The sequence below is a fragment of the Oxyura jamaicensis genome, chromosome Z (assembly GCF_011077185.1).
Source record: "Oxyura jamaicensis isolate SHBP4307 breed ruddy duck chromosome Z, BPBGC_Ojam_1.0, whole genome shotgun sequence".
In the NCBI taxonomy this organism is placed as follows: Eukaryota; Metazoa; Chordata; class Aves; order Anseriformes; family Anatidae; genus Oxyura; species Oxyura jamaicensis.
The window spans coordinates 25,401,878-25,414,448 of NC_048926.1; the positions used below are offsets into that span (position 1 = coordinate 25,401,878).

The 12,571-nt window shown below is 38.3% G+C and overlaps 2 protein-coding genes across 11 annotated transcripts in view; one reads left to right on the forward strand and one right to left on the reverse strand.

The window, feature by feature from the left end:
* Positions 1-6,524, forward strand: part of WDR41 (WD repeat domain 41) — a 22,452-nt gene extending 15,928 nt beyond the window's left edge. Inside the window, exons 10-13 of the mRNA XM_035309639.1 lie at positions 1,719-1,840; positions 2,813-2,901; positions 4,734-4,867; positions 5,513-6,524. Of these exons, the coding sequence (XP_035165530.1) occupies positions 1,719-1,840; positions 2,813-2,901; positions 4,734-4,867; positions 5,513-5,665 (498 nt within the window). The 3' untranslated portion in view covers positions 5,666-6,524. The remainder of the gene's footprint in view (positions 1-1,718; positions 1,841-2,812; positions 2,902-4,733; positions 4,868-5,512) is intronic.
* A 3,154-nt stretch (positions 6,525-9,678) lies between these two features.
* The window catches only part of PDE8B (phosphodiesterase 8B), an 85,353-nt gene continuing 82,460 nt past the window's right edge, over positions 9,679-12,571 (reverse strand). For 9 of the 10 annotated variants that reach the window (XM_035309631.1, XM_035309632.1, XM_035309628.1 and 6 more), the window contains 2 exons: positions 11,189-11,318; positions 9,679-10,664 (listed from right to left, as the gene is read on the reverse strand). In XM_035309631.1, coding sequence (XP_035165522.1) covers positions 10,549-10,664; positions 11,189-11,318 — 246 coding nt within the window. In that variant the 3' untranslated portion in view covers positions 9,679-10,548. The remainder of the gene's footprint in view (positions 10,665-11,188; positions 11,319-12,571) is intronic. The other variant, XM_035309634.1, reaches the window with a different exon arrangement.

Here is a 12,571-nt window from a genome sequence, read left to right on the forward strand (position 1 = left end):
AAAAAAAAAAAAAAAAAATTAAAAACAAACATTTAATGGGGTTTGGGGCAAGTTTTTTTTGGCTAAAAATGTTTGTTTTTTTTTTTTTTTTTTTTTTTTTTTTTTTTTGTGGGTGCCTAGTCCTGAAAGAGTAAAAGCCACTCCTGTTCATAAGTTCTGTGATTAAGCTTCAAAACATTGACTCCTTGCTTGAAAGCTACACAAGATAGGGTCTAAGGGGGAAAAGGAATTTTGAGAAGTTCAGAAGTAGTTACTAACATTGAATGGGATGGAAACTGAGGCTATTGAGGACTTTCTTGCATTCATGGAACTGAACTAAACACAAGTTGCTGCAGAATTTCAGACTATATGAAGGAAAGGTGGTTCTGCAGTACTACATTCTGAAAGAAAAGGTGCTTTTCGGGGATATCTGTCTGTCTTGTAAAACTCATGCCTAGAAAGCAAAGAAATGTATTTCTATGGTGAATGACTTTGTTAAGTGTTATCTAATAGCAGAACACTGTTCTTTATTCTTTATGTGTTTATTAAAAAAAAAAAAGTGATGGATTCTCTGTTAGGTACCTTGTTGGCAGGCTTGATAGTTAGGTAATTAGAGAAGAACTTGTCTCATTTGTTACCGGGCTTGTAGGCATAGCATCATTCAGAAACAAATGGGTTGGTAAAGGTTTGGCAATACTAAGGAGTGTATCTGCTGTCCTCATATGTATATGTGTGTTTTTAACTTCCCTGTTAAGATCAGTTTACAATTCATTTCTTCCTCATCTGTTATTTTCTTGGGGTTTTAGATGGCCAGGGTTTTGCCAAGGCTCATGTAAAAGTAAGTGTGATCTGTGAAGAGCACCTTTTCAAGAGTTAAAATGTTATATTAAACTAAAGAGTCTGTCTCAATGTGGAAGACTAAAGGAGAAAAGGTTGAGATATGGGAGTGAAAGAGTGATGTGGAAAGGACGTTGAATTGACCTTTCCACAAAAATACGAAAAGAATAAAAATGGGGTTAGCATTTCTCCTTGATTTGGCAGAGTGCTATTAGAAATCTGAGCTTAATTTCAGAGGTATCAGAGCTCCCACCGCAGGTGTGCATAAGAAGAAAAACATAATTGGACAGAGTGTTGAACTATTGTATGTTCAAAGTTGCACTTTGTTGCACTTTGCTGAAGGAGAGCATTGAATGTAAATAGCTTCCAGCTCTTCACAGTATGGTAATACCTTGCAGCGAGAGAGTTCTTTTTCTGTGCTTTTCTTAGTGGAACCCATGCCCTTGGGCAAGACTCCTATGTGAACCTCCAGATAATTTAAAAACAAACAAAATCAAACAAAAAAACACAGAACAGCTTCCTGAATTCTCAGGAATTGTTTCTTGATAAAACAAGAGTTTGTCAAAACATTGAGTGTTATTTTAGTATAAGAATGTTTATTTGTAGAAATATGTTAATATATTGGTATTCTTGGTTTCTATTTAGACTGTAAAGTACAGGATGAAAATACAGAAATGAAATAATTGCTTAGAATATATATGGGTATCTCATTTCCACAAAAAAATCAATTTTTTTTTCTATAACTTGTTGTTTCCATGTGGCATAAAGCAGTAACATGAGGACAGAAACTATCCAGATAATGTTGACAAGATGACATCATAGCACTGCTGGAAATCCATAACATGCAGGGTGATATTTCAGTGCCTGTTTCTGTAAGTTGTTCTATTGAATTTTCTTTCCAGTGTGTGTTTGCTGCTGTTGGGAAAGGCATATACGTATATAATCTTCAAATGAAGCGTGTGATTGCCTGCCAGAGAACTGCTCATGACTCCTCTGTACTGCACATTGAGAAGCTTCCAAACAGGTACAAGTTATGATACATTTTATCATGCAATAAAGAAATGCAGAATTTGGAAGGGTGGCTAGATACAGTCTGCAAAGCTGCATCTAATTTCTAGGGCAGGGACTTGATCTTTAGTTTGATCTGCTTTTATTATGTAGAGCTTGTTGATCTTATTTTTGAAAATACATAATTGTAATTCAATGTGAAATAACTCTAATGGATGCTTGATGCACAGACTGTAAGAAAAATATCTTGGCTATTTTCAAAATCAGACTCAAACACACTTTTGTCTACATTGTGAAAATATAGCTTAATGTCATATTACTTCTGCAAAGCAAAGACCTATGGGAAGATTCAGAAAATATTTTTCACTAAATATTTCAGAACTGTCTTAATGTTTTAACAGACTAATAACTTCAAGCCTTTGTTCATTAGTGCTGAATTTCTGGCTTGAACTTATTTGTGACAGCTAAGTTAGAATTTCATGACAATAAAATAAACAACTTGTTAATAATCCAATAGTAGTATTTTTAGATCCTTTTATAGTCTTGTTCTATGAAGCAAAAGTGTATTAGAAGCTAAAAATTAGGGTCTTGATCTTGTAAATACATGTACTATTCTATATTGTTTATATGTAATGAAAAGGACTTTTGTTATTTTTCCGTATATAAAAAATACGGTTTTGCTTAATGAAAGTAAGCTTGACGAGGTCAGTTTGTTTGCCTGTGTTTGCAGAGACTAGATGTGTATTTCATTTTAGAGCGGTACTTATTTTTAAAAACAGGTTCAAAAATGTGTTTATTTTCCACCTATTTTGCAAGTTCATTATATTTTGTCCTGCTACAAAATACAGTTTATTTTGTATGGAACATCTGGACGTCCTGCTACATAATGGAGACACCAAACAAACTTTCTGTCTTTTATAGAAACTTCACCAGGTGACTTGTGCAGATAAGTATTCATGCTAGTATTGCTTATCAACTGTTTTGACAGGCAGCTGATATCCTGTTCAGAAGATGGCAGTGTTCGCATTTGGGAGCTCCGAGAAAAGCAGCAGGTGCCAGCTGAACCAGTTCCAACAGGTTTGTCTATAGTGGGGGTGGGAGGTAGGGTGAAAAGAACATTTAGAAAAGGAAAAGCAGGGAACTCTATATGGGTGTAGAGAGGCTTTTGAAGGCTTTGCAAGAAGATATTCAATCAATTGAGACAGGAGCGGGAGGGAAACTAGAGAAGACATCAGGCATGTAAGCCCTCCAAGCTCTGATTTGAGAATTTAGAAGGTCCTCTGAAGCAGTTACGGGCCATAAACCTTAATTAGGGTTTCCTATTTTATTAGCTGGTGAAAAAATATTATGTCTCCTTACGAACTTTGATCCACTTCTGCTTGTACTAGGTACCCTACCAAGCAAGAGTAAGTAGTTGCAAGATCTTACAAGGAAATCTAAAGGCAAGCTTGAAAATGAGCAGCTGACACACATACACACAAATGTTTTCTCCATTTTCTCCTTGAACTTGGAGGGACACTGGGACTCACTTGGAGGCTGTGCCCAACCTCACTTGCATACTAGTTGCAGTCCTCAGGGCTAGTTGCTATTGTTTTAGGAAGCATTTTCCCTAAGCATAGGCATTGCTTGCTTAGTGCTTGCTTCTCTTTGACCAGGCCAGCAGCTTCCCTTGGTACTGGTAGTTGTGGGTTTGGAGAGGTAGTCTGTACAACATAATTGGTACTATGGATTGGGAACAGTAATGAGCTATTATTTGCATAGGGCATAGAATATTTTGAGAAGGGACCTTAAAAAGATCATCTAATTCTAACCTCCCTTCCATGGGCAGGGTCACCTCCCAGGAAGGGATCAGGTTACTCAAAGCCCCATCCAGCCTGAACTTCTCTTTTCTCACTTATCTTTATTAGAGCTTTGAGTGATTTTGTTGATGTATTTAGTCTGCCTGTCTGTTTGTTTGTTGATCATAATTTTTGCAAAGATTTTTTCTAATGTTTTTGCAAATCTTTTTGCTGCCTGGGCTGGTTTAGAAATACTTTTTCAGGAATATTCTGTCTTCAGTATTGCTTGTGACAGCTCATCTACACAGTTCAGCTGCTCATTGTTACACATGGCATTTGGTTTCACATGGGCAATTTATAACTTTGTATAGTTTTTATATAAATTATACAATCTCTATAGTCTATATAGCCTATAATTGGAGATAGATTTGAAAGAAACCATATGCATATTGGGATGGTTGGACTGCTGTTGATTTGCTCTGTTTTCCTTCTGAGCAATTCCCTTATTAGTTGTTCATCTCTCCTATTATCTGCCTTGCACCAGGGCCATGGTATAGCATACTTATTGTGTGTGCTGGTAGGTCTGAGGGAGGGATCAGGAAGAAAGACAGAACTTCACTGTGTACAGAACCCAAACTTCTTTCTTCTGTCAATATTGTTACACAGTTCTGGAGCCTGGGGCACAGATAAGTGTTTTCTTGTGATGTAAGTGGAATGTGTGGAGGACCATCTATGTACTCCAGTTTGGATGATGGTTTTAAATTAGAAGAAGTCAGTGGACAGTACAAAAACAAACAATACCAGAAACTTACTTGTTACCTCTATGCAGTAATAGTGCAGGACATGCAGGGAAAAGATTGGCACCTCTTGTCTCTCTTCTGAGGACAAGAAACAGCTAGTCAACTTAGGAAGTCAGAGCATCATGGTCCTGCATCTGCCTTCTCTGTATAGTTAGTTCATTTAAGCATTTCCAGTTTTTCCTGCTAAATACACATATCATCTTGTTCAGATGAGTAGTTTAATATTTGCCCTATTGCCTTAGCTAGAAGATACACGTGTTTTTTTTTTGTTTTTTTTTTTTTTTTTTTTTTTCCAAAAATAAAAGCTGTTTCTCCCCCTCCCAACTCCCAGGATTTTTCAACATGTGGGGATTTGGAAGGGCAAACAAACAGGCAAACCAAGCTGCTAAGAAGACGCAGGAGAATACAACTATGCATTTTTTGGAGCTGGTTGGTGATTTGATTGGTCATTCATCAGCTGTGCAGGTTGGTCAGCTCTAGTAAGAAGAAGAAAAAGTGAATTTCATTTACTGATGTAATTTTCAAAGTGTTCTGTAAACAGCTGTAACTTTTTGGCTGTCTGGCTCTGGAGGCTGGGAATATGTTTGTCATACTGTGGAGTTGTGTGGGTAACTGGGTTTTAGGTCCTTCTAACTGCACCAGAAACTAGGTGACCAGTAAATGTGCACGTTGTTTGTGTGGTATATATAGCACAGTGTGAAAACAGTAGATTAAAGTTCTCATTAGAACTCAGACAATGACTGATGCTTGAGGATTGTGTCTATAGGTGTACACGTAAATGCTACAGGAAATCTGGTGGGGTATTGGGTTTTTCTGTAGACTGCGAACACTACAACTGGGAACTGGATGTTTGTTCCAAATTTCATCTTAAGGTTGCAATCTAAACATGGGTTTATGGAGAAATGAAACCTATTCAGGAATTTTAGCCTACTGTGACATTTCATGACATCTCAATCATACAGAAAGTATATGCTGTAATTTTGGATACCTAATGTTCAAACAGAACCATTTCAGACACATGTATTTGTTTAGTCCAGCTTTACACAGAATGTTTAAGCCAGTTGACAATATCATGTGAATACCATGCTAATAGTAATGGGTTTATTGCAGATGTTCCTGTACTTTGGTGAACTGGGACTGGTTACATGCTCTGCTGACCACCTCATTATCTTGTGGAAGGATGGTGAACGGGAATCTAGACTACGGAGTTTAACGTTATTTCAGAAATTGGCACAAAATGGTGATTTGCAGCTCAAATCTTAAATAGCTTGAATACAGGCTAAATATTCATAAACTGGATGTGCATTAAATGTGAGTGTAAAGGAAACTCTGAGCTACTGGGAATGTGACTATCAATAAGGTTTACACTTAATGTCATGTATTATATTGGAATTTTTATGGCCACTACTCTTCTCAAAGGAGAATTTTGCATGTTGAAACTTACTTGGCTTTATCTGTCAGCAGAAACGGTGTTCCCTTAAACGACTGAAGATAACGATGACTCGTTAAATAGTTTCTAGTATTATTCCCGATGTTTAAAAAATTCATGCATGGATGTCAAAATTAAGAGTTGTTAAAAATACTTAGCTGGATGATAACTGAAGCAGCTGGAGCTATTCCACAGTGCTCTGTGGAAGAGGCACAAGAACACATTGAAGACTTTCTGCTTTATGTAATTTATTTCTTACAACTGAAGTCTGAAAGACTTTAGTCACTGATGGCTCAGAGTTGTGTATCTACCAAAAAAAGACAGTTTTCATAGAATTTTTGCATGTGAAGTTACACCAAGGGTTAGAGGAAGAAAGAAAAGTAGGCAATACCAGTTCATCAAGTCTGCCTGTTGGTCTCTATCTAATGCATCTATCTAATACATTGTTTTAGCTGGTCTTCATCAGCAAGTGTTGCATTTTTAGCTACTCTGTGAAAGGTACAAACTGGGGGAGAGCAGTTTCTCTTTGGCCTTTTTTTTTCCTCATTTCGACTGAGAAATAATTCAGTTGTTCATAAAGTGTGTATATAAGTTGTTTCTAAAACTTTACAGTGAAAGCTTATAAAACTTTTTTTTTTTCTTTTTTGAGAGGCTACTGCTATCATCAATTACAACTAGAACGGATGAACATCATCTTTTACTATCTTTTCTTCCTTTACCATGAGAACAACTATTTCATCTTTATGTGACTGCTTTTGAGTGAATACCTGCTAGGGATACAAATGTATTTCACTGAACAGTTCTAGTCACAAAACTCATTGTGCATTTTACAGGGATGTAATTCAGTCTTAAATAGTCCTACATGCATGTATAAATATTTTTATCTACCAAAAGTGCCATTGTTCTTAGACTTTGTTGGTAATAGATCTCCTAAGGGACTCCTTCTTTAAAGTTCATTGAGTTGAAAGAATTAAACAGTTGTTTTTCACGTGAACTTTGAGCGTAATGATGAACATAGTAGGGTGATACTGGCTGACTCTGGTTAAATGAGGATTTGACATTTCCTGTTAAGTGCAGTGAGCAGAATTGGAGACCAGGTTAGAAATCATACTTCCATCTAGTGTTCTTTGTCATTGTCACTTTGTCATTGGTCATAGCCAAGGTGGGCTCACAAAGGGAAAGTTCTGTTTAACTAACTTAATTTCCTTTTAGGACAAGTCTATCCATCTAGTTGACCAAGGGAAGCCAGCTGATGTAATCTTTTTTGATTTCACTGTTTTTTTATACTGCTTCTCACAGTATCCTTCTGGACAAAATGTCCGTACATTATATATAATATAAATACATGATACAGTGAAAAATTAGGTGATGAGTTGGGCTTGAATTGTTGTGGTAGATGGCGTTAAATCATGGCCCACCACTGTCTAGGGTTCCTCAAGGCTCCATTTTGGGGCCAGTGTTTTTCTGTGCTTTTATAGATGGTCTGGGTGCAGGACTCAAATGCATACTATGTAAGTTTGCAAATACTAATATACAAATACTAATATACAAATACTCCTATACTAAAGTAGGAGGAACTGTTGACTCCCTTGAGGGCAGAGAGGCCTTGCAGAGAGATCTTGGCTAGGGCTGGGCAATCACCAACTGCATGAAGTCTAACAAGAGCAACTGTTGATTTCTGCACCTGGGACAGGACAGCCTTGGCTATACGTACAGACTGGGGTGTGAGAGGCTGGAGAAGCAGCCATGTGGAAATAGATCTGGGGGTTCTGGCCGACAGCAAGCTGAACATGAGCCAACAGTGTGTCCTGGCAGCCAGGAGGGGCAACCCTACCCTGGGGTGCATCAGGAGCAGGGATTGTTCTGTTCTGTGCTGGTGCGGCCTCACCTCTAGCAACTCCAGCAATGTGTGTGGCTTTGTGTGCCACAGTATAAGAAAGACATAAAACTATTAGAGAGCCTCCAATGGAGGGCAGCAAAGATGGTGAAGAGTTTGGAGGGGAAGACATATGAGGAGCGGCAGAGGTCCCTGGGTTTGTTCATCCCAAAGCAGAGCAGGCTGAGGGGAGGCCTCATGGCGGCCTGCAGCTCCCTCACGAGGGGAGCAGAGGGGCAGGCGCTGAGCTCTGCTCTCTGGGGACAGCGACAGGACCCGAGGGAACGGCATGGAGCTGGGACAGGGGAGGGTCAGGCTGGGGGTTAGGGAAAGGTTCTGCACCCAGGGGCTGGTTGGGTACTGGGACAGGCTCCCCAGGGCAGTGGTCACAGCACCGAGCCTGATGGAGTTCAAGAAGTGTTTGGACAACACTCTCAGACACATGGTCTGATTTTTGGGTAGTCCTATGTAGAGTCAGCAGTTGGACTCGATGATCTTTGTTGGTCCCTTCCAACTTGGGATATTCTGATTCCTTTTAAAATTATTTTTCCAGCTCAGTAAAGCAGAATTGTGTATCTTCACCTCATGAAAATAAGTATTGTTATCAGAAATATCCTTAATATTTATACAGGGGAGAGGAAGCTGTTCAAGTATCTGTGTACTGACAATAGCTTGAAACAACAGCCTGTGGGTCTGCTGGACAGGTAAGAGTCTGACAAAAGTGGTACATGAAGATTCTTGTTTCCTCTGCTCTTAAACAGGACATCTCTTCACACAAATTACTATTTTACTTAGTCTCTGGCTGGGGGAAGAAACACAGGATCTTGCAACAAATACAGATTCCACACGAATGCCTTAACTCATGTAACAGAACTGAGGCTGAACTTTATTTCTTAGGTTTCTTCTGCCATTGACATTTTCCTCCTTGTGACAGTACTGTGACAAAAATACTGAATTGAAATGTTTTACATGGCCATGATCTTACAGTGATGCTGTATTTAATGAAATAAATTAATATGCCAAAGCTTTGAAACTTGTGAAATTATTTTTCTCTAATGCAAGCTGCAGTGAGCATTCAGTCATCAGAATAGTTGAGATACAACCACTGAGAGCACTAGTTCTAAATAAAGTAATGGGAAAAGCAAACAGTTTCCTGTATCAGAATCAGAGGTTCATCTGATCTGAATAAAAATCCATTGAAAATGTTGCAATATATAATAAGAAATAATGAATATATGTACTTCACCAGAAACACCATTCTTCAAATATACACAGTGCAGCGTTTTAATACAAAGCGACCTGCCTTAGCTATGACAAAAGTAAGGTTCTATTACAATTCTAACAAAAATAGAGCTTATATACATTTCTCTGCACATACATTTTATGAATGTTTCCTTTTGTTTTCAGAACTTGGTACAAAACATACAAAAAGGTTGGCACATTATGTAAGCTACCCTCAGTAAACAACAATCACTGTCACTTTTCTTCCACAGCAGTCTTTTTTTTTTTTTTTTTTTTTTCTCTCTCTTTTTTTTGGTTAAATTTTTTTAACAGTTTAGGGGGGGGGGGGAGTAAAGAGTACCTTTCCTTTTAATGAACAAGGGACTACTTCAACTGAAGTCACAGATTTGCTACTCTTGCCTGCAGCCTGGAGTGCACAGTGTTAAAAAATCAGCAGTTCTCCTAGTATTTATTAACTGAATAATCTGAGAATAGTTTAAAATTTGAACTCATGTTCATTGACTGCATGTGATTAAAATGAGATGTACAAAAATACACATTTGTGCTTTGGAAGCTTTAGCATAAATTTTGTATCTTAAAACTAATAAAACTAATCAAACTATGTTTGATTTCTAACTTATTTACAAGTTTTGAAATACTTTTTTACATCATCAAACAAAACAGCATTTTATTAGGAGGGGAAAAAAGTACAAATTATAATGCTGTTATAAATTATAACCTGGAAACATCTTTTAAAAAAAGTTACAGGTTCTTTCAGTAAGTAGCACAATATATGGCCTTGTCATAAAATTTAGATCAGTCTAATAAAATTGATGACTGTGTGTACAAACACCACTTTATAAAAAGGGAGGTTGATCAGTGCCACAATGGTTTATATGCAAAACTTGACAGAACATCACATGGTAATGTCTCTAAGATGGCAGAGAAAAATGTGGATGGTGCCAACTATACAGAACATGCTTGTTTTCTTTCATTGTGTAACCCATTTTAAAGGAATTTGACTTCTCAATCCAAAATTCTACACAGAAAAGAAGGATGAGAGAGCAGTTTTATACCTTTAAAAAAAGGGTTGCTTTAAATGTCACAGGGTTTGTTTTTATTGTTTTCTTGAGGCTTGCTTGTTCTACTCTGCATGCTCTCTTCATAACTATGGTTGAGAGAGCTAAAGAACATCAGCAGAACTGGAACAATTTTTGTGACAGATAATTGGGAATTTTTTATTGTTTTGTCAACCTGTTCTACTGGTGACTAGATCATGTTTGTGTCTGAAAAGCCATTGTGTGAGCTGTTAGCAAATGCAGTTGTATTTGCTACAAGATTTGACATGCAAATTCAGTACTAGAAATTAGTTTCAGAAGTACCTCCTCTGCCACAAACTGATATTTCCAAGGAGCTCTTATATGTGGATTACATAGCCTTTTCAAAAACATTTTTCTGTGGAATTCAGAGACTCTTAGAAGTGATGGATAAAATATTTCCTTCTTGCCACACAGTCTTAATTTCACTTGAAAGGAAACATTGTCCCTCTTGTATCCAAATTAGTATAGTGATTCACAGTGAAACTGGTAGATCAAGAGGTCTGTTTGTCTTCCTTTTGTGTCAGTTGTTGTTTTCTGATGGGAGCCTGAGACTCTTGCACTTTAACTCATCCAGTGTTTTCCAGTGTTTATAGTTATTAGCCAAGTGTTGCATCAAAACAGGCAGATGTGCAAATGCTGAAATGAACAGGAGGATCAGTTGTACTACATACACAGAATGTGCAGCAGAACAGCCTACCCTTGTCTGAAATTAGCATTCTCCTAATTTCTTTCCCTCCTTAATTTGTAAGCTAATGAATACTAAAAGGGGAAAGATTTTTCTTCAGTCTTTCTTTCAAGCAAATCCATTTCTTATAGTATGTTGAGTTCAGCCAATTAGGCCTAGCACGCAACCACTGTGATCTCAGCTTCTGCTTTACAGAAGAAATACATCGTTAAAGGAGCTAAAGACCTAGACAGAGAAACCTTAGTTTAAGCCACAGCTCCTTCCTTCTTTACATAGAGTGTAAGTACTCAGCTTTTGCAAAGTGGGAAGTGTTTCACTGTACAGTGAAAGAAACCAGATTCAACAGCATCATTCTTTAGATCCTGTGCTGTACTGCATACTGAATACAGGTATTGCCCCTGAGAAAAATGGACTAATGGCCAGCTTGAGTTTTTTCATTTTTAGTCCGCAAGGAAGAAGAATTAGAACTACTTACCATCCCATGCATCAAACATGTCTGTTATAAAATAATCAATGAAGGAAATCTGAGACTTGGGGATGCTGCAGGTGTTTCTATCAAAAACTGGCATTACAACAGGCAGACCCTGTCTCTTCTCTTCATCAGTCTAAGAAAACAAAACTCCAGTTAGCCCCTGAAGCTTTGCTGGCTTTCATGATAGAATGGCAAAGGCCAGGGGATTAGATGAATTGCAGAAGGAAGCTTGAGACAAAACTCAGAACCCCAGAGGTAAATGGCCTTAGCTTCCTGTGCTTTATTTCCTCTAAAACAGGGACTGAAATCAACATCTCCTCCCTTTCATGTGTACTCTGTTACTGCACTGCTGTGACTGTTCTTAGATCCAGTGAGACATAACTCCATAACCTGGTGGTTAGGGCACACCAGCCAAAATTGGAAAACAGACTTTCAGGGTCCTCTAGTAGAGGAGAGTCAGACTCGTCTTTTCCATAGCTATGGTGGCTGTTCCAAACCATTTATCTTTTAAGTAAGAGGGATGCTGCTGTCTCTACTCTCTCTGCTTGTATTATGTTAAAAGAGTAGCAGAAGTCTGAGTGTGTCCTTTAACTATGTGCCCACAAATGGACGAGAGCTGATTGTGTTGCTATCAGGATGTTGGAAGAGCCAACCACCTCAATAGGCCTTTATTTACAACACACATTTGAAGTAGTTTAGGTAGCACCTAATGCTGGATGTGGCAGCAAAGCAGTCCCAAAATTACCAGGTGAGGTGAATGAGCAGTTCTCAGCACCTCGTCTTGCTGCAGGTAGGCTAGCGCCCAGGGCTGGCAAATCAAAACCAGCTTGACTACTTGCACGATACCTTCACTGCTAGGGAGGCATGTCCTAAGTGATCCTTGATCTTACTCAGGAAGTGAACAAAACTATTCACAAGGATTGAAATTAAATTAAAGATATGTACTAGGCACTACAAGTTCCCCCCCCCCCCCCCTTTTTTTTTCCCAGTAAAAATTGTCGCTTATCTGAATTTGGATGGGAAGCATACTAGGAACACCCACCTGTCTTTTGAGCCCAAACTGCAGATTTTCGTACCATTAGTGGCAAGTAAGAGCTAAGAAACTTTGAGTTGTTCAAATAACTACAAGACTGTTTCACTTTAAGGGCATTGCTCTGTTTGTGTTAGAAAAACTGAGTTTTAAGAAAGGATGTTGTACTTCCAGTTCTGTTCTTCGGGGTCCCATGAGGTAAGCATGTTTCTGCAGTACTGAGCTGCTCCACCATCTGCCTACTGTAATGATCATTCAGGTACCATCTTCAAAGAGGAAGGGTCAGCCCAATGATTCAGTTGAGGTGTTCATCAGGCATGGAATTGCTTTTCAAGCTCTGTTTGGGGGGGGGTGTT